At 36.6% G+C, this 25,003-nt stretch overlaps 1 protein-coding gene across 1 annotated transcript in view; it reads left to right on the forward strand.

The window, feature by feature from the left end:
- dpy (fibrillin-like protein dumpy) overlaps positions 1-25,003 on the forward strand; it is a 463,637-nt gene that overhangs the window by 344,080 nt on the left and 94,554 nt on the right. Inside the window, 7 exon segments of the mRNA XM_071590673.1 lie at positions 35-337; positions 1,503-1,826; positions 2,201-2,329; positions 9,940-10,134; positions 10,574-10,876; positions 18,389-18,709; positions 20,886-21,185. Coding sequence (XP_071446774.1) covers positions 35-337; positions 1,503-1,826; positions 2,201-2,329; positions 9,940-10,134; positions 10,574-10,876; positions 18,389-18,709; positions 20,886-21,185 — 1,875 coding nt within the window.

A 25,003-nucleotide genomic window follows, 5' to 3' on the forward strand; every position in this document is an offset into this window, starting at 1 on the left:
CTTCTTGACATTCTGCCTTCAGTTGTACATGAAGAACCAAAGGACCCTTGCCAAGGCTCTCCTTGTGGATCAAATGCAAGGTGCAGGATAATTAATGGCCATGCAGTCTGCTCTTGTCTGTCGGGCTACGTTGGTACTCCTCCTTCCTGCAGACCTGAGTGTGTTGTTAGCACTGACTGTCCTCAAGATAAAGCTTGCCTGAACTTGAAATGTCGTGACCCATGTCCAGGCACATGTGGGCAATATGCTCGCTGTCAAACTGTAAATCACAATCCAATCTGCAGCTGTCCTACGGGACTCAGTGGTGATCCATTTGTCAAATGCTATAAGGAAGAAAGTAAGCACCCTAAGTAACTCCTTTCCTTCATTTTACTGTTACTTTTATCTGTCTTCTTTAACCTCTTTGTCAGCTCTGTGCCTACATAAAATATCAATATCATTAATAAATGTGGCATACTTGCCTATTCTATGAGCACTGAAAGTTTGCTTTCATGTCACACTTAATGATTTGAGAGCAATATTAATTGTCTTATGTGCCTTTCTAATATTTTTATGAAATTTATAGAATTCTTGGTTGTCATTTTACTTTGAAAAGTATTGATCAAGACTAAATTTTCAATCTTTTCTGTTTATTTATTGAGTATATCATTTTCATTGGGCTTTTTTTCTTGCATATGTACTGTCAATTCTGTAAGCAAAACCTTCTTCCATTGGTCTGTCCTATTTGATTATTCTTTTCAAATATTTACATTCAGAATATCTGTTTTTTCTGTTGAAATGTCTTCCTCAGTATCTGAATTATAGTATTCCTAAAATTTGTAGGGTTCACGTAAACTTAATATCGGAGTCGGCAAAGTCTTGGCTGTTTTGGAAATTTTTCTGAGGTATAAAATGTTGGGAGACATTGAAAGAATTATATTTGAACCACAATCAATACAATTACAGCAAACCGAGCAATTATATTGCCAATATATTTATTTTCTCATCATATAACAAATTAGTTTGATGATAACTCGAAATGATGATTATGATTATTTGCGGTAAATATATCATTGAATTGAGGGACCTGTTTCTTCAGATACCTCTAAAATTTAGCCTCCTTTTTTAGTGTTTTCTTTGCTAGGATATACCTGTGTGTGTATGTATGCATATGCTTGGGTGTGTGTGTGTATGTATATGTATATATATATATATATATATATATATATATATATATATATATATATATATATATATATATATATATATATATATATATATATATATATATATATATATATATATATATATACACATACACACACATACATATATATACATACACACATTTATATGTGTGTGCATGTATGCATTCACACACACACATATATATATATATATATCACCAAAACAATTTTCCCAAGATAAATGTTGGCAATTGGCTAAGGAAGATGGTTTTGCATCCCAGCGTGAAACTCTTCTCTCTTACTTATTCATGGAATATTTCTTGCGTGAACCCTTAGTTTCACCTCCAAAAGAGTTGGGAGACCCATGCTTACCATCACCATGTGGTCCACACTCTCAATGCAGAGCAATTGGATCTCAGCCTGCATGCTCTTGTCTTCCGAATCGTGTTGGGCGTCCACCAAACTGCCGTCCTGAGTGCATGATAAATGCAGAATGCCCAAGCAACTTAGCATGCCGTGCTGAGCGTTGTACTGACCCTTGTCCGGGTAGCTGTGGACGCCTTGCACAGTGTGTTGTTGTGAAGCACTCTCCAGTGTGTACATGCCCTCAAGGTTACACTGGTGATCCATTCTCATTCTGCTCACCTGCCCCCCCTCCAAGTAAGCCTGAACAATTTCTTAAGTAGCCTGTACATCTTATATCTGTTTCTCTTGTTCACTATAAAAATTCACCTTAAACAATTCTTGATATGTATTTGTGCATGGGAATCTTTTACAGTAACTACAACAGCTAATTTTTTAATATTTAAAAATCACTGCACTCACTCTTACTCTACTATTTTCAATAAAATCTGTTACTACTTTAAAAGCATTTCACTGCTTTTGTGATAAAAAAATGAGATAAATTTTCAACTGACATAATCTAGATTGCATCACTACCATTTATAACTCTTAACTGAAAAGTTATTCTCTAGTCTCTACTTGCAGTAATAATACCATAGTTCTACTTGATCTTAAACACTGACTGTTTTCAGCACTAATACCATCTGACAACTTAAAACCCTGTAAACCATCACCTTGTGGAGCAAATGCTGTCTGTAGGGAAAGACAGGGTGCTGGAGCTTGCTCTTGCCTACCCGATTATGTTGGTGATCCATATGCAGGCTGCCGTCCACAGTGTGTCATAAACACAGACTGTCCACGGGGTAGGGCATGTCTTTCAAACAAGTGCACAGATCCATGTCCAGGAACATGTGCAATCAATGCACATTGTGTGGTCTCACAGCACTCTCCTAACTGCCACTGCTTACCTGGATTCACGGGTGACCCATTCAAATTATGTACACCAATTACGAAAAGTAAGATTTATTTTATGCCATTACATAACTACATTTGACTTGCATTACATCATTCCAAAAACATGTATATCAAATACAATGCTGTATATTATAAGCATGCATTACAATGAACATTGGAATGGCATTTTCAAAACTGAAATGAGTGTACAACAATACCACCTATTTTCAATCCATACAGTACCAGTTAAGGAAAATGTAGATCCATGCCGTCAGTCACCATGTGGGCCATACAGCATATGCCGCAATGTCATTGGCCGAGCTGTGTGCTCTTGTCAGCCTGGTTGCATTGGTAGCCCACCAACATGTAGACCTGAGTGTCTGTTGGGTACAGATTGCCCACAAAATAGGGCATGCATTGGGCAAAAATGCTTGGACCCATGCCCAGGCACCTGTGGTATCAAGGCCCGTTGTACAGTTGTGAACCACAAATCTCTTTGTTCTTGCTTACCAGGTTACACAGGGGATGCTTTCAAGCGCTGCTTTCCTCTCATCACCAGTAAGACATCTTTTATACAATCTTAAATAATTGTAAATAAAAAACATGAGAAATAATGCATATGTTTCCTATAGCATCTGGATTTCATGTACTTCCAGTCAATGTACTTCTATCTGTAAAATCATTACTCTGCCTATATTTAGCCTTGCATGCATTTGAATACAAGCTTATCTGTTCTGTTTTCCATATATGTTTCTTTTACTTTCACATTTACTGGAATTTTCTCTAGTTAATAGACTGTAATATTCTTTCTTTGTGTTACTCTGCACTTTGGTCTTCCTGATTTCTTACCTTACTCTATTCTGTACACCACTATCACTCCAGCCACTGTAAGGCCGAAGAATCCATGTGAACCAAACCCATGTGGACCAAATTCAGAGTGCAGGTTGATTGATGGAAGGCCGGCATGCACCTGTCAGGCCAATTTCATGGGAACAGCACCAAACTGCCGCCCTGAATGCGTTAAGAACACTGATTGCCCCAATAACCGTGCTTGCTTACAAATGAAATGCAGAGACCCCTGCACTGGTCGTTGTGGAATCAATGCACAGTGTCTGGTGGTTAACCATATTCCAAAGTGTGCCTGTTCTGCAGGATTCACAGGAAACCCAATGCAACACTGTACAAATGCTGTTACATGTAAGGGCTTTAGTTCATAGCTAAATAGCATAGATGCAAAAAATCCATAATATAGCGTATAACTCTACATTCATAACTTATAATTCATAACCAAATAATTTAATTAACCAATCATTCACATTTATTGACATAAAATTCTGCTTGTTTTCCTTTTAATGATGTAAGTCTATACTATTAATGTGTTTAATGCTATGCAATATCAATTGAAACTTTCCAGGAACATTGCAGAGAGGAAGATAAAGCAGTTATTTTCTTCATTTCTTGATTACTTCAACTTGTCTTTTCACTCCTTGTTGACAGCAACTGAAAGAACTCCAGTATTGGCCAGTGACCCATGCTTCCCAGACCCTTGTGGGAAAAATGCCGAGTGCAGAGTGCAGAATGGAGCAGGAGCCTGCTCTTGCCGACCTGGATTTGAAGGGGACCCGTACACTGGCTGTCGACGTGAATGCGAGACCAATAATGATTGTCCTTCAACTAAAGCATGTCTCATGAACAAATGTACTGATCCATGTCCTGGTACATGCGGTGCTGATGCAATTTGCAATGTTATCAAGCATGTACCAACATGTATTTGCCCACCTGGTCTCACTGGTGACCCATTCTTCCTGTGCCGTAAGATTCCACCAACACGTGAGTAAAATTTTTTTCTTGCCTAAACTGTACGGTCATGATTTGTTGATATTAATTTCCATTTCTGGTCCATATTGCACTCTCGACAACAACTTTTTAATTTTTATTTAACTCTGTATTTCTTTTTCTTAGGCAATACTTCACTTCCATATTTTCTAAGGACTATGTTATACAATAGCACCATACCTGTTATTACAACATAATTAAATTGCTTTGATAAGATTAGATGTATACTATTTTTATAGAAAAATCTGCTGTTAAATTACGTTAATAAGCATTCATTAATTAGAATCAAATTGATTAATTGAACTGTAGTGAGAACTGTACTAAATGTGCATACACCATGTTGTTTTTTTATCGTAAATTTTTTATAATTGACTGTTTTAGCCGTTACTCTGTGGAATTTTTCCATAATAATTTCTGTTATTCATTTATGAGAATTAACCTTTGGCTTAATGTTTCTGTAGCAGAGCCACCAAAGGAACCTTGTATTCCATCACCATGTGGTCCCAACAGTCAGTGCCGGGCTGTGAATGGGCAGGCAGTCTGTTCATGCCTTAGAAACTACATAGGATCCCCTCCAAATTGCCGTCCTGAATGCATTGTAAGCTCTGAGTGCCCAGCAGATAAGGCATGCATAAATCAAAAATGTGGTGATCCATGCCAGAGCACCTGCGGTATTGGAGCAAAGTGCTCTGTTAGGAATCATAGCCCCATATGTGCATGCCCTGCCAGATTCACTGGGGACCCTTTCAACCGGTGCACTCCAATTCGTAAGTATATGTGCTTAAATAAGTTCTTTAATTAGTAATTATAGTTATTATAGTGAGGAGCTATTTTGGATGATATTTACAATGTAAATTGGATTAATATAAACTCAGTTTGCACAATATAAGATTTTGTTCAGGGTCTCAAAATAATAAGATTAGAAGCATATGAAAAAAACTAAGCAATTTAAGTTGAAGTAAGTGCTAAATGACATTGACAGGATATCATGATAATCCTTTGTTCGTTTAATTGTTTGAAATTGCATCGAAATTAATCTTCATAGTCTAGTGAAAATTAATCTGTCTGTATTAATCCACCATGAAAATCAAATTAGGCTAAAACACTTATGATCATAGAGTTGAATTAATCATTTGAAAATATGTGATTTTTGACTTATGCCAAGTGCCCATTTTACTCTCGTTATGAGGACACTATAAAAATCTGTTAATCTGATGATTCCACAAGTAAAGGAATTTCTTTTTCTAGTAAAATCTTGTCTTGTTGTGGAACTTGGCCCCAAAAAAAGTTATTGAATTTAGTCCAGTCTTTGGCTTATTTAAAACTCTTCTAGCCAGGGTTTGCATGAAATAAAAAATTGAAAGATGAGTAAATATTTGTAATATAAACATTGAAAATAGTCATGATATTATATTTATTGCCATCCCTTACTGTTCAAAATGCTGATAGCTCGTTAAATTTCAACATATCCTTTATGTCCTTCATGGATTTTGGAAAATTACTTCGTTAAAATCTTCATAAGGTTGGACTGCTATGAACTGTTTTGAATGAATTATCACATAGACTAATATATTAGCTTTTAGTAGCATTATTTAGAAAATTTTCTTGTACACATGACAGTAGCATCCCTCTTTCTTCTACAGTTGATATTAGGGAATTGTGAATGGGAGGTAGGAAGGAGTGAGTAGATAAAGGGGGTATCTACTCTCAGATTAGCTTTGTCATCTGGAGAAGTGCATAAAGGAGAAATGTACACATGGCCTGCAGAAGGCATTGGTAAAACTAAAATTTATTCCTGGCAGCAGAAAGCTATTTATATATGTTGATCTCAAAGAGTAAATGAGAAGAATTCCTTTAATTTATTTTTATAACCATCTTTGTTTATTACTAGATGGTTACAGTCTGCTGAAGATATCATGGGGATATTTCCAGTAGAATGCTTATGTGCACTAATATACACATTTATATTCAGTTCGCATTTAGAATGGCAAGTTACTTGTGTCACGCCCAAAAGTTTCCTGGACTCTGTAGAATGTCTTGGTCCATAGTCAGTTGCACAAGTGTGTTTTAAATTTTGAGTTTATGGGTAAATTATGTAAGTATGTACCTTATTTTGCTGAGTATTTTCTACTGAAACACTATGTGCAGCATTGTATTTTGCTCTTTCATCTAAAGTGATTAGAAATGGATTTATATGACATCAGCTGGTTTATGTCAATGAACGAAAATGTCTTCCCATGTGCTGAAGTCTTCTTATTTTCATATCATATCTTATCTTCAGCTGTAATTGTTGAGCAACCAACAGAGCGCCCTCCCTCATGCATACCATCACCATGTGGACCTAACTCGGAGTGCAGGATGTTGAGTGGAGTTCCTGCGTGCTCCTGCTTGCCAAATTACATTGGAACCCCTCCATCATGTCGCCCAGAATGTGTGCTGAATGCTGAATGCCCAAGTCAACTGGCATGCATCAAGAATCGTTGCCAAGACCCATGCCCTGGATCTTGTGGCGCTGATGCCAGCTGTCGTGTGATCAATCACACCCCTGTGTGTACATGTGAACCAGGTTATACTGGAGATCCATTCATTCAGTGCTCACCAATACCAAAACGTAAGTATCTAGCTCAACATTTACATATTTTACTTGCTTGTTGTAACTCTGGAAAGCATTTGATATTCATTTGTGTGCCTATGCGCATCGGAGTTGAACCACGGTATTCAGGCAGTCCTATCATACTATGCATTAATGTTACTAATGGACCATGACTGATACTATATTTTGTAACCAATTGAAAAAGTAAAGTACAACATGCCACTGAATAAATTTTCTTTGTAGGAATATAAGGAAAAATTGAGATTAGAAAGTTTTACCAGGACTAGTCCATTAAAATGTTGTGAGTGGCATGACAACACATTCATGACTGGATTTCTAAGAGTCAATATAAATAATTGATATGTATTAAGATTAAAATCAATTCATGTTAGAGACAAGAAATAGGGGATCATTCATCATAATACCTTATAAGTTATGAGCGAACAAAATAATTCTGGAAAGGCTAATAAGGATGAATTTTCTTCTTGAGTACTACTGTTTTGTATCTGTATTAGAAAAGAGTATTACAGTATATTAATTGTGTAAGCAGATTGCTAAAAAGTATTACTCATAAGGAGGTACCCTAAGTGTACCATGCTGACGAAAATAAAGACACCAAATTTTAATTCCTACATTTATAAAAAAACTAATCTCAGTCATGAGTAACTTCCTGTGCATGAAAAACACTTCTATCTCAAGATTAGAAATTCTGAATTGAATATTAATCCATAGGTTTTATTGCAGGAATGAACAAAGAAATAAAAATAACCCATTAACATTAAATTTTTAATCACCTGTAACTTCACCTGCCCAGTAAAATGTAATGCAATAAAAATGTAAGCCTTAAATAGCTCCCCTTGCAGGCAGTGTTCATTTATATGAAATCTGCTTGAACCCCGAACTATATAGAATTTTGTCTGTGACCCATAAAAAGTGACACTATTCATGAGTATCTAATAATGTTTGTCTATGTAAGTGTATCATCTGCAAACCTTTGGGAATTACATGGAATAAATGAGATACATGTTATTACTGTTACTTGCATATTACTGTTACTTGTATATTACTGTTGTGTTTACAGTCCTTTGAATGATTGAGGGATTTTGAGAATATAAATTTTTAAAACATCTAAAATACTTTCAGCAATGTTTTTTGATGTTTTTGCCAGTCTCCTCATGACAAGCTTAATACCAAGAAGAATTCTGGGAAAAGTATAATATTCCTTTCTATGTCATGGGGATATGTACATTTTCCAAAAGTGAAGCCAAAAACCTAAATATTTATGGAACAGTATTGTTTACAATTGTGTTTAGGAAGGAGAGATACATACATGATGCCATTTCAGTGGTAAAGTCACTGATAGAGAGGAACACAGAAAACAATCAGGATGTTTGTCTGTTTCATAGATTTTGTAAAACCATTTGACAGAGTAGACATAAAGTGGTTGATAGGGTAGGATTAATGGATGTATTGCAGAAAATAGGAGTAGATTAGAGAGATAAGACACTTATCCACAACCTGTACATGTCTCAGACAGCTCAGGTATGAGTGGTTGATGGAGAGTCCAAATGGGCTGTGTTAGGAAGAGGAGTGAGACAGGGGTGTCTATTGTCACCTGTGCTGCTCAACGAATATATTTAGGAAATGGTGAAAGAAGTATGGGAAGAACTGGATGAATGAAATTCAATGGGGAATTCATAAAATCAGCTAGGTTTGCAGATTACCAAACTTTAGTTGGTCATGTAATGCCAGGTTATGCTGTTTTCCATGAAGAAAAAGGATAAGCTAAATGTTAAAATAAGAGGATAGAAACTAGAGCAGTTGGAACAGTTAACTAATCTTGGAAGTGTTTTGAATGAAAATGCTCAGAGCATGCAGTAGGAGCATAAGACAAAGAATTAAATTAGGCAAAGAAGCTTATACAGGGAGGAGGGAATTGATTTGACTGCTGAGACTATGAGTACGGATATTAAGAAAAGGCTTATTTAACGTTTGATTTGGAACATTAGTTTTGTATGGCACAGAAACCTGGTTATTAAAGCAGGAGGATAGCCATGAATTGGAGGCTTTTGAAATGTGGGTGTGGAGAAGGATGGGTAAGTTGAAGTAGACTGAAAGGAGAATAAATGAGGAAATGCTCATATTGCTGGGGTCGGAGAGAGAATTGTTGGGAGAAATTGAAAGGAGGCAGGAAAGATGGAATCATAGCATTTGATTGGGAATTGGGTGTAATAGACTGCGATAGAGGGGAATCTTAGGAAAGTGAGGAAGTGGTGGGAATAGGATAGGCATGTTGGATGGAATGAAGGGAGAAGGAAGTATGCAGACTTGAAGAGGGGCCTAGTGTTAGGTTGGATGGCAGGCTTTGTTTTGTTGAGAAAGACAAGGGAATTGTTGCTATACCATATGGTAGCTTGTGTTCATCCAAAACCTATCTTTACCAGGAGATAACCGATAATAATAATAATTGTTTACAATGCTAGGTTATCAGTCACAAATGATCTTTACTAGAATATTATTAGCATATCAAGCTTATTATCAAACAGAAAATTAATAAAAAAGTAATAAAATTTTAAATTATCTAATGGTATATTATTTATCAATTAAATTTATTTTAGAATATCATTTCCCTACCATTCTGAATATTCTTGGCTATCAACAGAATAACTTCCACGTTGTCTTTTTTCATATTAATAAAAAATATGTCTATTCACTTTTTGCAGTAGATGATTCATTGAAAAGAGGGGAACAAAAAGTTTTTCTAAAGTCTCTTCAGAATGCTGTGATGATAACTAATAAAGCTAATCTCTATACATTCGATTCTCCCTCAAGCCATTCTGATTTCAGTCATTGAAATCCAAGGAAAGTTACTCTTTCTTAGCATTAATAATGATGCTCATTTCAATTTCCTTTTAGAACCAGTACCAACAGTTGTGGATGATCCATGCTTCCCTTCACCTTGTGGTTCAAATGCTGTGTGCACCGTTCAGGGATCAGTTGCACATTGTGAATGCTCCTCTCGTGAATACATTGGTAACCCATATGAAGGCTGTCGTCCAGAGTGTGTTCTTGGGTCAGATTGCGAAAGGAACAAGGCATGCGTTAGAAACAAATGTGTTGACCCATGCCCTGGAACCTGTGGTCTTGATGCACAATGTGATGTTGTCAACCATATTCCTGTGTGCTTCTGTCCAGAGGGATACACTGGCAACCCATTCTCCCATTGCCGTCCAGAGCCCAAAGGTTATTATCTTGCTATCCATAGAATATTTTTTATTCTTTAAATATTCACTTATGTAGTATAATAAATTACAATGTAGTATTGTTCCAGTTTTGAGCATTTCTTATTTTTTCAAATAATTTATTATCTTGAATCCTCCTGATTCATTAATTTTAAAGGGTGTGTAATATTAGTATTTCCTTTACCAAATCAAGGCCCGATGGATGGTGAATTTTGACCCATTTTTTAACATTGGGAAAAGATGTTTTTTATTAATTTTATAAATTTGGATCTATGGGGAAAACTCATCAATTGAACTTGTCAGAATAGATATGATTAAGAAAATGAAAATTGATGGGTTAATACATTTAAATTTTGACATTATAATTATACTATGGCAACAATTTAATGTATTGGCAAAACTGTAACATTTTGTTCCTAATCCTTCAGATGTCTCCAGAGATCCAGAAGATCCATGCATGCCATCACCGTGTGGTCCAAACAGTCAGTGTCGTGCTGTTAATGGTCATGGAGTTTGTTCTTGTATCAGTGGCTATGTTGGCAGCCCTCCATCATGCAGACCAGAATGCATTGTTAGCTCTGAGTGCCCTATTTCAAAAGCCTGTGTCAATCAGAAGTGCACAGATCCATGCCTTGGATCATGTGGAATTGGTGCAAGATGTGAGGTGATAAACCACAGTCCAATCTGTAGCTGTCGACCAGGACAAACGGGAGACCCATTCAAGAGCTGCTACGACTTACCTCGTTAGTACCCCTCACTAGTATTTATGATTATCCATCATCATTTATTATAATGACATATTATCTCTATAATACTCTGAGTAATTATCATTTTAATAATATTTTCACTGTAATTTTTATAAGGAACTAATTGAAGAGCTTATTTTTTTGCTTATGTGCGTAACTGCCTTTTCACTGGTGAAGTTATTTGGCAGAATATGGTTTATTTGTATGTTATGTTTTTACCCTGTGCCGTCTGTGGTGTAGGCAACTTGAAACTACTACTGCCCATTGTGTCTATGGAGAAATGACCTCAGCGTAACATAGATGTTAATAATTGATGAAAAAAATCACAAGTCTTGCTGTATAAATATGTTGGGGAACATGAAAATATTGTTAATATTATCAACATTTTCTCTAAGCAGGGAGCTATTGATTCAAAGGATTTATTTTTGAGGGATTTTTTTTTTAAGTTTTTACGATGCATTGAAGACTTGAATGTAAAAAATGTTAAAAGAGCAGTTTAACGTATTACATAGCTAAGAGCAAAAGAATTGATTGGTATGATGAAAAAGATCATTTATGCTCTGATTGCAATTTCATGAACACTCATCAACAATCCTAGGGCAGGTGCAGAGCCAAACTATATTTTTCTGTTCAATGTTAGCTTTTTTTGTTACTCAATCTCTTTTGCTTTTAGTTAATACTGTTTTCAAAATTCATTCTTTTCTCTCCTGTGGATTTAATTTGGTAATCAGACCATTTCCTTTTCAGTGTATCAAGCAGGAGTTAAAGATCCCCTATCATAATTTACTGTTATCTATCTCAAGTATATTATGTGCCACAGCTCTTATACTATTTCCAGCTGGCTTTGTGTATTTATTTGTCAGTCACTACCTAAGTTAACTTCATTTATTACTCATATAGTTCATATTTATAATGCAACAAAATGTGTATAATTTCATATCCTTTCTCTTTGCCTCACATAGCTCCACCACCTGAGCCAGTGTTAGTCGTAAACCCTTGTTCACCATCCCCTTGCGGTCCAAACTCAATTTGTCGAGAAGTTGGGAACAATCCATCCTGCTCTTGCCTAAAGGATCATGTTGGTGCACCACCCAATTGCCGACCTGAATGTGTCATCAATCCAGATTGCCCTCCTTCACTTGTGTGCATGGGGAACAAATGTAAGAATCCATGCCCAGGTTCATGTGGCTCCGGGGCTGATTGCAGGGTCGTTGGTCATGCTGTCACCTGCTCATGCTCTGAAGGACACACAGGGGACCCCTTCGTGCAGTGTACACTTCTGAGGGGTGAGTTCATTATTACCTTGGCTAACTTTCCCAATCCAATGGTTTGTTCGGGCTTAATCAGTAATTATAGAGCCATAATTAAACAGCTCTACCTCTGAAATGATCAAGACTTCATATTTTAAAATTACAGTAAACTCATGTTAACTCATATTTTAAGAATTTTTCATGATTTTTAGTTGTGGAGCAATAAATGCTAAACTTAGAAATAATTATGTAAACATTTGCATATTTGAAAACTAATGTAAAGTATTCTCAGTGATTTGTGGAATGAGAGAACCAAGCTGTGGCAAGAGCCATACAGACTTTCTGCTAGTTTTATGCCTCATCTGTAGCATTTTATCTGAAAAAACTTCCCATGAAGTGAATAAGGATGGAGGCAATTAGTGTAATTTATCAAGTAGTAGGGGTGTGGGGAGATAAGTAAATAGTTTGATATGAAGGATAGGCATTTTAAACAAAGTGAGAACTGAAACATAATATAATGATGCCTTAAATTGGAGCAAAATCATATATTCTATAATAACAATAATGCTTTACTGTTCCATTAACCAAAGTCATTTAATATTTATGCTATGGGTGCATATTGCATAAGAATATTTTTATATTCCCTCTGAATATTAACGCTACTAGTAAAAAAAGTCATAATTTTGCGACCTCCAGGATTGTGAAACTGAATCATTGTTAAGAGGTTAAGCCTTAACCTCATTTTCTTATTCTTGAAAGAAATCTGCTCAAGAATTTTGCCTCTGAAGCCATTGCTCCATCTCAAACAACATTGTTTTACTGATCAAATTCTCCAGATAACTATAGAGCTCAGGTCATACTTTCCATTTTTATGTATATATAAATGCACAATCAATTAACTAGTTGCTGCATGCATTTGGAAAGTAATTTCAAACCTGTGCTTCTAAAGCTTATCAGAACAGGGTTCATTATATTGCTCAATACCATGTGCCATAGTGTCTGAATTAAATAAAACATATGCACATGTTTTTGTGTGCAGGTATGTATGGGTTTGTCATTACTCATACATTTACTCTTTTAAGTATTCATGCCCGTGCCAGAAAAGTTCTGATAAAATCCTTGAAGATTTCTGATAAATCATATAAAAATTTTTCTGTATCTCCCTAAATAAAGTTGTCCTTTTGTGTAACATATTCAAGCCACTTTCAAAGACTGGGTAAGAAATTCGCTAACTCTGAGATGAGATATGTGATCAAACCTAATCCTATACAGGATTGTACTCAAAAGCCACATTTAACCTTATGAAATGTTAAAAAAATATATCTTATTAGTAAAATTAGTTTTCTTTTTAGTGAAATTCTCAATTTTTATTACAGTAAAAAGTGTTTTCATCTATGCAGTGTATTATTTTTCTGGGTTATCATTGTGCTAAAAATTTTTATCTCATATTTGTAGTAGAATCAGTGCCTCAGCCATGTGAACCATCTCCTTGTGGGGCCAATGCAGAGTGCAAACAACGAGGTGAGGCAGGAGCTTGCTCATGTCTAGAAGGCTACTTTGGTAATCCATACGAAGGCTGTCGCCCAGAGTGTGTACTGTCCTCAGACTGCCAAACACATCTGGCTTGCGTGCGAAACAAGTGTACTGATCCTTGTCCTGGAGTTTGTGGTCGTCAGGCACTGTGTTCTGTGGTGAATCACATCCCTACATGTACTTGTGTTGAAGGCTATATGGGTGATCCATTCACATCATGTAGACAAAGGCCCATTGAAGGTAGGCAAATTCATTTGTAAATTTTTTTGTGAATTTTTTCTAAATTTCATAAATTTGCACTAGTGAAATATTAATGTATATATTTTTTTCACTTGATATTACATCAGTTTGTATTCTGCCACTCAGTGCCCTCAGGTCCAAATTTGGAAACACCAATCAAGTGGAGGCTAATTACAAGTGAAATCAGATTAATACACGTATCTCAAAGCAAAAGATACTTTACCTGTAAACTATATGCTCTATAAATGCCACACCTAAAAAAATCTTTTCATTTCTCTATCAGTTATAACTAATATCTCTTAGTATGCTTCATGATGAACCGCTATATGCCATTTTTTTATTTTCCTCTCTTAGTTGTCACAGAGGCATCCGTTACGTATCCATGCAATCCTTCACCTTGTGGTCCAAACAGTCAGTGTAGAGAGGTTAATGGACAGGCTGTATGTTCATGTCAACCGACATATGTAGGTAGCCCACCCAATTGCAAACCTGAATGTGTGGTGAACACAGAGTGTCCACTCAACCAGGCCTGCAGCAGCTTTAAATGCCGAGATCCTTGTCCTGGTACCTGTGGCTTGGGAGCAAGGTGTGAGGTGGTTAACCACAACCCCATTTGTGGTTGCCCTGCAGGATACACTGGAGATCCATTTTCAAGATGTTACCAACAGCCTGGTGAGTGTGTCTCTTTTGCATTTCTTTCTTCCATATAAGCCAGAAAATTTCTTCAGCTTAAGATTCGAGAAAGAATACTTTGTATGCTGCTTTAGACAAAAGGAACAAGCAAAATGTTTTGTTTTCATGGCTTGATGTGCATGAGTGGTAAGCAGTGTAGTAGGCTTTATTGATTGGGGAAAATAAAAAACATATTTTGATTGAGCTTTGTAATAATGACAATCCACATAATTTGAGCAACTACTATTATTTTTTATTAATGAACAATATGTTGGCTTAAATATTACAAAAAGAGAAACTAGCTTCATAAATTATAGGCATGGAGAATTTAAATCTTATATTCAACACTATTTGAAGCATCTCTTTACATTAGATAATATTTTAAACTGACCTTGATGATGTACTGGGTTAAATGAATTTATTTAATTTTTTCAAATGTTATGGTTATTTGATTTTCTCTCCATTGAACCCTTTATTTTTACTTTTTGCTTACATTTTGTCCTATCTCAAAAGAAAGAACTTATTTCAGAAATTTAAAAAAAATTTATTTCCCTCCTCTTCCATCCACTTTAGATTCCTTTACCAAATGACTCGCCACTTAGCTATCCTCTCAGCATTTTGTTCAAAAATAATTATGTGGATATGTAATGTTCCCCAATAATCTTGCTACTAATTTATTGATATAATATAATAATCAAACACAACTTTATATTTTCATGCCATATCTGACACGGATAGCAGTCCTCTTGGCATGATAATAGAATAAATTATCTTTTCCAAATGAGCCATTTATCATAATTGATATTGGAGGTAGATTTCATGTTAATAACTAAATTCACTTGTTTTTCATTCAGTTGCCCCACCACCTCCACCAGTACCTATCAACCCTTGTCATCCATCACCCTGTGGGCCTAATTCAGAATGCCATGCAAATGGTGAGAGCCCAGCTTGCTCATGCCGAGCAGGATACATTGGTTCTCCACCAAGCTGTCGCCCAGAGTGTGTTGTGAACTCAGAATGTCCATCTAACCAAGCATGTATTGCGGAGAAATGCCGAGATCCCTGTCCAGGATCTTGTGGCCTTTATGCGGAGTGCCGAGTACAGAATCACATCCCCACGTGCACTTGCCAACAAGGATACTCTGGTGATCCCTTCATCCAGTGTTCATTAGTTGTTGGTGAGTAAACCAAGTTTAAAGCAGCATAATTGCCATTATCCTTACGTACAAAAACTATATGTAATGCTCCCTACAATCAGGGAAATGAATTTTAAGAGGAAAATTCTCTTTCAATCAGTAGTCTCTTCTGAAAACTTATTGAGCTACTTTTTGAGTCCAAAATGAAATTTTTTGTAAGAAAATGAATTTTCTAAATTTTGTTATACAATTGACTACATCCTAGTGATCATGAAAAATATTATGCAATGAATGCATGCGAGCACTTAACAAATTGGTAGCCAACAGTTGGGAAAGAAGTCCCCTGCAGTTGTTTTGAATAGGTATGAATTTTATTATAATTAGTACTTATCCACAGAATTAAAAATGAATGATGCAATTCATTTCACCCTTATCAACTAAATGGGAGTGATGTGTTGCACCATTCATTTGTAATTCTGGAAAGTAGTACATAAGTGTATGAATATTTAAAGCATCCATGAAGTTAAGCATGAAAAATTTAATGTCTTTTTTTGGCTTATTTCTTTGAATAAAATTATCTCAAGCAGTTTGGATGTGCATAATTTACTGTGATTTAATGAATAATTCCATCTTGCCTGAAGTCAAATTATGCATCTACAAAAGATTTTCTGATGTGTAGAAAATTATAAATTCAATATTGTTGTAATAAATGCTCATTTTCATGTGTAATCAAAGACACACATACATTTTCTAAAATCTCATTTATGCTGTTATTCCTTTTTTCCAAAAATTAGTACAAGAGAGGCCTGTTATGTCAGATCCTTGCCACCCATCTCCTTGTGGACCCAATGCAGAATGCTCAGGCAGTGGCACCTGTAAGTGCACCATCAACTACATGGGGGATCCATATCAGGGATGCAGGCCTGAATGTGTCCTTAATTCTGATTGCTCCCGGAATAAGGCATGCAAAAGCCAAAAATGTGTAGATCCTTGTCCAGGAACATGTGGTCAGGGAGCACAGTGTGATGTTGTGAATCACATACCAACCTGCTCATGTCCAGCGCAAACCACAGGAGACCCATTCATCTCATGCAGACACGTGGAGCCTGTTGTCGGTAAGTACATATCATCAAAGAGAATTTGCATCACCCTTTCATAAGGAGGCATGTGGCATAAAGTGTAATCTACCCCACAAAACTGTGCACCACAATTGCCTTTTCCACTGGAAATTCCCATGTGTGATTATTTAAAATAAGATTAAGTTATTTATTTTTAAACGCTGGACTGCCAAGAGGTTAAGGTAAAGCATATATCGTTCATTGTCCAATGATAAAATTCACATATAACTTATTGAAATCTTATTATTTATGCTTTCTATCTAAAGGAAGAAAAATTTAGTTATGATTCATTAGAAAGAAATGCATCCTGAAAATGAGAATTGACAATTTTTTGGAGAGTTACAGAAAATTTATTTTGTAGAGCAGATATTTTTTTAAGTATTAGTTTTTCATAACCATTACAGTGGTTTTTCAATTTTTTATTATTTATGGACTTTTACAAAGATGTTTATTAATTCTATTTCTGTAGCACCACCAACCGAGCCATGCAGTCCATCACCATGTGGGCCAAATAGCTTATGCCGTGTTGTGAATGGGCATGCTGTTTGCTCTTGTGTGACTGGCTTTATTGGCAGTCCACCATCATGTCATCCTGAGTGTGTTTCAAGTGCAGAGTGTCCACTGACCCAAGCTTGTTTGAATCAGAAGTGTCGTGATCCTTGCCCTGGCACCTGTGGCCAAAATGCTCGATGTCAAGTTGTCAATCACAATCCAATCTGTAGCTGCTCTCCTGGCATGACTGGGGATCCATTTGTTCGTTGCTATGCACGACCAGGTAACTATTTTTTTCATATTTAATTAGCATTGGTAATCTGATAGAATATTATTAGGTTATAACTGAACCACGAAATATTCAATATGAAATTCTATAATACCACAAAGTGTTTATGCCCTGTGCAGGTTTGTCTTTTTATCCATTCAAAGACATTAAATGATAGATATGTTGTTTGCTTTTATGTACTTGCTCATCCACTACCTGGATCAAGAACCAGGTAATCTATTTTTGTGAAATTTCATATTTGTGGCTGCTTTTCATTTAGATAATGTTTTTATTTGTTCTTCATTAAATTCACCCCCATAAAATGTCCAGGTGATGATGATCCAGGTTTGTGTGGAGTAAAAATAATCCCTCATCTCTGATTGACAGACATCTCATGAAGGATAAATGGGTAGACTCCCTATTTCTGTAAAGATATTCAAATGCACTGACTACCTAACAATAGAATTGTTTTTAAGAGTGTGTGGAAATAAGTTGAATGAACATGGAATTAGTTGAGGAATGAAGGAAAATGACTAAATGTTTCTTTTAATGATGTGCCTAGTGTTCTTGGTGTATTACCAAAGGAATTGAGATGGTGGAAGTTACAGTGAAAAGTCAAGCAATTATCTCATGACCTCCCTTGAATACAATACCCTGCTGTTTTCAAGAATCCAATTCTATCTATATGTATATATTGTAGTTTCCACATTTTTATATATAATCAAATATATGCTAAGAAAGTTCTGCTCTATATTTAGCCGTTATTGTGATATCTCATAAGCTACTTCTCTCCTTCTCAGTGGAAACAACACCTGAGCCTCAGGGTGACCCCTGTCGTCCATCTCCCTGCGGTCCGAATGCCGAGTGCCATACCCGACAAGGGAGTCCAGCTTGTTCATGCTCACCTGGTTACATTGGCCTTCCTCCCAACTGCCGTCCTGAGTGTGTCATCAACCCAGAGTGTGACAGCAGGATGGCATGCGTGGCACTGAAGTGTCGAGATCCTTGTCCTGGCTCCTGTGGTCTGAATGCTCAGTGCAGAGTTATCAATCACAATCCAATCTGTGAATGTGAAGCAGGATTCACGGGTGATCCCTTTAGCGGTTGTCAGCGAATGCAAGGTAGGCCCTGAGAAGGGAATCAAAGGCTCGTTTTCTTGCTTGCTGCACGAGATTTCCTCACATGCAATGCATGTTCTGTGTCTGTTTGTTGAGCACTGCCTGTTGCACGGTCATTGTGTTGCCTTGTTGTGTGTTCTTGCACGTGACATCTGGCCACAACTTTCCTTTTGCTCTTTTGGCAATGCGTATAAATCCAAGAATTTTTTATGCCTGTTTACTTGAACAGATCAGAATTAGTTGCATTATGGAGTCAAGATTATTTATTCCAGTGAGTAGGATTGGAACTTGAAATGATCACCCATGATGGTATGATGCAATTTTCAGCATATCTAGGAATCATCTTCTCTGTTTCTATAATAAAAATTGAATTGCAATGTCCTTGAATAACCATGGATTGCACTTAAACCTATATCAAGTCATTGAATTTTGCACCGCAAGCATATGATTCTAAATGATAAAAATTGCAATTTTATGAAAAACCGACAAGTATCATCATCATTTTAATATTTAAAATGAAATCTAGAGGAGCATGTAAACAGTAATGATACCACAACTATTTGAATTATATTAGCTAATGTCGTGCTAAGTTATTGATTCAGCAATATGATTTCACGCTCTTATTACCTTCTGAATATGTGCTTAACTAGGCCATATAAGTAAATACATTGATTAAAGTAATTCGGCATATAAATAACTTCTCTCGTCTACATAAGCATATTTTCTTAAGTGGTGGGGAATATTGTAATGATCCATTTACTGCTGGTGTTGAAATCTTTTTAACTTCATGTAGATCATTTTAACTGTTCAAAAACATCTGACATGCATTGTTTTGTTCATCAATCAGTTCAGTCTTCTTGATTCTGTAAGCTTAGCCATGTGTTCCAAGTCATCCCTCTAAACTTCAGATCCACTCATAAATCCCACTTCCATATTGCCCTTCATGTAGTAGTCTCCATTAATGATGTTGTTGATAACACTTCATACCAAATGTCTCCAATGAAGAGTTGATATTAAATAGGGTATGGATCCTGCATAGTAGCTATGAATAACGTATGAATGGCAGCATGTCTGGCAAATGGCATAATGTGCGGAAGTAGAGTTGAAGTGATTACTGTAGATATGGATGATAGAACAATCTAGATGAGGCACCGTTTGAACTCTGCTTGGACTTAAGGAAAAACTGGAAAATCATTTATATGAATATTTCAATTCAACCGAATGATTTTTATAAAAGAATAGTGGAAAGTTGTGGCCAATTTGCATGTCTATGTGTGTGACCTGTCTGCTGAGTTAGGACAATACGGTAAGTGATGTCCTACCACCGAAGGGAAAAAATGCTCCACCACACATCAAGGAAAGCATCAAGGAATCACAATGTACAAGTTTCGGCAATGTATGGTGACAGTCTCGTTTTTGTCGCTGTCAACAGTCTCAACATCCGACGTTATATTTCTTATGCCATAGGTTAGTCAAATATGTTTAGAAAATTGGCCATGTTACACCGTTATAATTTAATCTATAATATTGCAAAAGTATTTTACAGGATGATGCAGTGAATAATATTGTTTAGTTCCAATATTAATGTAAGGCTAGTGAGAACTTTCCTTCACTGGGTTCGTCAATAGATGCTTGAAGCAAATAAATTTCAAAATTCAGACTTTGAAAATGGAATGAATGCAGATACAGTCTGGCAAATTCTGATACAATTTTTAACCTTTCCAGTGAAAGAAAGTTACTCTTATTTGATCCTAATGATTCATCATGTCCTGAAATGGTGGATATTGCATCACGATGGACAGTAATTAGGCAAATAGTGATATCCACTGAATAGTGTACTTATTCCCTGTCATCAGTCACTATTCTTGGATAAACTTGAGCTACTCTCTCTTTTGTCATCTGCCAATCTATTAAGGCTCTAGGAGTTTCAACTTTAAATGGATTTATAGAACTCTAATTACTGGAAAGTTTTCATTTGAAAATGTACCAATGAAATTCTAAATTTTCAAAGCTATTGTTCATGTCATAGTACATGTGTTGGAAAACCACTGGACCATAATGGATGGCAGACATCAATTAAATGTCTTTTCAATCATGCCTTGTGACGATAGGCATGATTAAAACCATTAAACATCATTATTCTTGGAAAATATCTTAAGGAAATTCCATTGTGTTCCAGTAACTGTTGCTTCTGAGGCTCTGACACCTTGCATTCCTTCCCCTTGCGGGTCGAATGCTGTGTGTAAGGAGAGGAATGGGGCAGGCTCCTGTATATGCTTGCCTGAGTATGTGGGCAACCCTTATGAGGGATGTCGTCCAGAATGTGTGTTGAACTCAGAATGTGCCTCAACAAAGGCCTGCATCAGCAACAAATGTCAGAATCCTTGTCTTGGGGCCTGTGGCCAGAATGCCATCTGTGAGGTGGTCAACCACTCACCAATGTGCACTTGTCAGCGAGGATTTATTGGGGATGCATTTAGTCGTTGTCGACCTGAGCCATTGCAGTGTAAGGAAGCTTACTTTAGGAAATTAGTTAATCATGAATTCAATATCTCATTCACAGGAGGACAAAAATGGCAATAAATTTTGCCAATGTAAATTATTAATTAATGATGATTAATATAAATTCTCACTTTGAAGCATGCTCTGCATGATTTTCTTCCTCCTATTTGCTTCTCAGTTCCATCTCTTGGGACAGTAAATTATCTGTTAAAGAATGAATGGAATTCTCTAAGTACATACTATTTCACTTTGTCTTTGGTGTTCTCTTTTTCCTGCTACAAAATTTTCATTCTCAATTTTTTTATTCTTGCATGAATTAATTCTTATAACTGTTAATTTCTCTGTGTGTGATGGTTTTCCTGTATGCATGACACTGTGTCTATGTTTCTTTCTTACATGTATCTTGCATGACACTCTTTCCTTCAAAAAGTACCAGTCATTGAAGAAACCAATTCTTGTGAACCAACCCCATGTGGGCCCTATAGCAGGTGTCGGGAGGTCAATGGGCAGGCTGTGTGCTCTTGCTTGCCTGGTTATGTGAGCAGTCCACCTACTTGTAGGCCTGAGTGCACAACAAGCTCAGAATGCCCTCCAAATAGGGCATGTGTGGATCGGAAATGCAAAGACCCTTGCCCTGGACCCTGTGGAACTAACACCCAATGCAGTGTTGTGAACCATAGTCCCATATGTAGCTGCAAGCTCAGTTTTACTGGAGATCCATTTGTGAGATGTTATCCAATACCACGTAAGCCTTTCCTTTGTTAAATTTTGTTAATAACTACAATAAGGCATGCATTTCTCTATACTGGAGATGATTTCACATATTCATGCCTATATTGGCATCCATTGTTTTCATATGACTTCATTCTCTCATTACCTCTTGGGTTTGTTTCCTGATGGTACCTGTTGGATGTCTCCACTTCCTCAGGAATGCTTGCCTTTGAATTGTGTTGAAATCCTCTTCTCTATTCTTCACCTTTGTGTTAAATGGCCTTGTTTTTCTCCTTTCTCTCTCTCCTTTTCTGTGCATGTGCACGATTCTTCATTTCACACAGCCGCTCCTTCTATTCCAACTAAGCCTATCCATGTCGATCCCTGCGTCCCTTCTCCTTGTGGTTCCTTCTCTGAGTGTAGGGACATAGGGGGAACACCATCATGCTCCTGCAGGTCTGGTTACATTGGCAGCCCTCCAAACTGTCGTCCAGAATGTGTTATCAACTCGGAATGCCCAAGCACCAAGGCTTGTATGAGGGAGAAATGTAGGGACCCATGCCTTGGATCCTGCGGGCAGGGTGCTCAATGCACTGTCCTCTACCACACACCCATGTGTACTTGTCCTGCTGGATACACTGGGGATCCATTCTCAGGATGCTACCCCAAACCACCTGAACGTAGGTTTATATTATAAAAAAATTGCAATACAGGTCTTTTAGACCCATTTGCTTATGATCAATTTCATTGGATTATATGACTGGAAACTTTAGAAGGGAATACAACTCTTAATTCACAGCACCAGAACCTGTTGTTGCAGCAGATCCATGCAACCCATCACCTTGTGGGCCAAATGCACAATGTCGAGATGGAATTTGCACATGTGCATCTGAGTTCCGAGGAGATCCCTATGTTGGGTGTAGGCCTGAATGTGTAATGAGCACAGATTGCCCAAGAAATAGGGCTTGTATGAGGCAGAAGTGTATGGATCCATGCCCAGGAACTTGTGGCCAAAATGCAAGGTGTGACATAGTTAACCATGTGCCAATGTGCAGCTGTCCAGAGAAATACTCTGGCAATCCATTTATAGATTGCAGACCATATCAAGGTAAAAAGAGTTTTATTGAAATTCTCGATTTCATATTTGGCGCCTAATATTCTCCATGCTTTAGTAGTTTACATCTCAAGAATCTATAGCAGCTAAAATAAATGGAAAAAGTGTGCTTTAAAGGCACTCGATGTGAGATAATTATTTGAAAAAAATCTTCACTCAAATATTTACTTTGAGTCCCTCATAATATATTCATTTTTTTGTCAAATGATATGAAGAAATATTTTACAGATTTTGATTGCTGTACTAAGGATCATAATGAATGAGGAAATTAGCGGCACTGCATGCTTGCCATTGATTTCCAAGAAGCTATTGGAATTAATGTATATTTCTTGAATATGGTTACCAACAATTGGGAATTGGCATGCCATTAAATTCACAGATATTATTAACAAGACTCTAATATCCCATGTTAATACAAGCGTAAATGAGAGCAATTGACCCAAATGAATAACCTTAGTAAACAGTGTCTCTTCAGATATTTAAATATTTAATGATGGTGGAAGAAAAAGAAAGTATGTTTCACATAATCACCTGGAAACAACTAAGTATAAAAATCTTTTTTTTTAAATAAAATTTTTGACTTGGTCAATTGATGAAATGAATTCTTTCTAATAGAGGATAACCAAAGGACCATTGGAGATTTACATGACAACTCATAGTAACATCTTTATGATGAAAATATGGATGTCATCAAGTCCAATTTAAGTTTTTTTTTCAAAGGCTTATATTTTAGCTTTGCTTGAAAAGAGATGTTAATCGATGCAATTATAACATTTATATTTTTAATAGTATAGTTCATGATTTCTTTTGGAGCCCATCATCATGTTTTTGGAACCATTCATTGGAAATTTGAATGACTGAAACCCCGTATTTTTAACTTGGAATATGCTTTCAGGGAAATATTGAATATTGGGGAAAGGGATGTGTTATTGTTAGCAGTAATCTAAGTTGGCTAGGGTAAATCTTTTATGTACCCACACACTACAGATAACTGAATATACGAGGGTAATTAGAAAAGTTCTCAAAATTTAATGGAAATAGCGACTTACCTCAGTGAAACTTCATTATTTTTCAATGCAGTCTCCTTGTACCCTTGGTTCAGCAATGTTCCAATGCCTTGAACCAACTCAAAAATTAGATTCCTTCATGCTTGCAAAATAGTCGCCAACTTCGGCTGTTAGTTCTTTCTTTGAAGAGAATATCCATCCACTGAGGAAACTTTTGAGCTTGGGGAAGAGATGGGAATCTAATGGAGCTAAATCAGGCAAATAAGGCAGGTGTGGCAGCAATTCAAATTGTAATTCTCGTATTTCTGTCTTGGCAATGACATTTGTGTGTGGGCATGCATTGTCTTGATAAAAGATGACTTTCTGCCTTACCAAGCCTGCCTTTTTTTGTATCTTTTGCTGCAGTTGGTCGAGGAGGTTAGCGTAGAATTGTCCAGTAATTGTTTGATCGGTGGGAATGTGATCTATCAGCAGAATCCCTTTCGCATTCCAGAAAACTGTAGGCATCATCTTTCCTGCCGACCCTATTGCCTTTGCTTTCTTTGGTGGTTGTGAATCAATATGTTTCTACTGCTTTGACTGCTGTTTTGTCTCTGCATGATATTAGTAGACCCTAAGTTCATCTGTGGTTATAAACTGGCCCAGAAAATCTTGTTTTTCGCTCTTAAAATGGGTCAAACATTCTTAGGACATTACCATTCTGATGCGTTTGTGATCCTACATCAAGAGTCACAGCACCCATCTAGCAGATAATTTTCTCATATCCAATTCCACTGTTGAAATGTCCATCATATGCCCATTCAGATAACATCACTTGACCTTAAGCGATTTCTTGCACTTTCAGACGGCAATTCTCCATGACCATTTAATGCACTTTTGCAATAATTTCTGGGGTAAGGGCACATTTTGGCTGACCACTACACGGATCATCATCTAAGCTTTCCCGATCAAACTTACACTTGT

Source organism: Hetaerina americana, unplaced genomic scaffold (assembly GCF_022747635.1).
Source record: "Hetaerina americana unplaced genomic scaffold, ioHetAmer1.1.p SCAF_4, whole genome shotgun sequence".
NCBI lineage: Eukaryota > Metazoa > Arthropoda > Insecta > Odonata > Calopterygidae > Hetaerina > Hetaerina americana.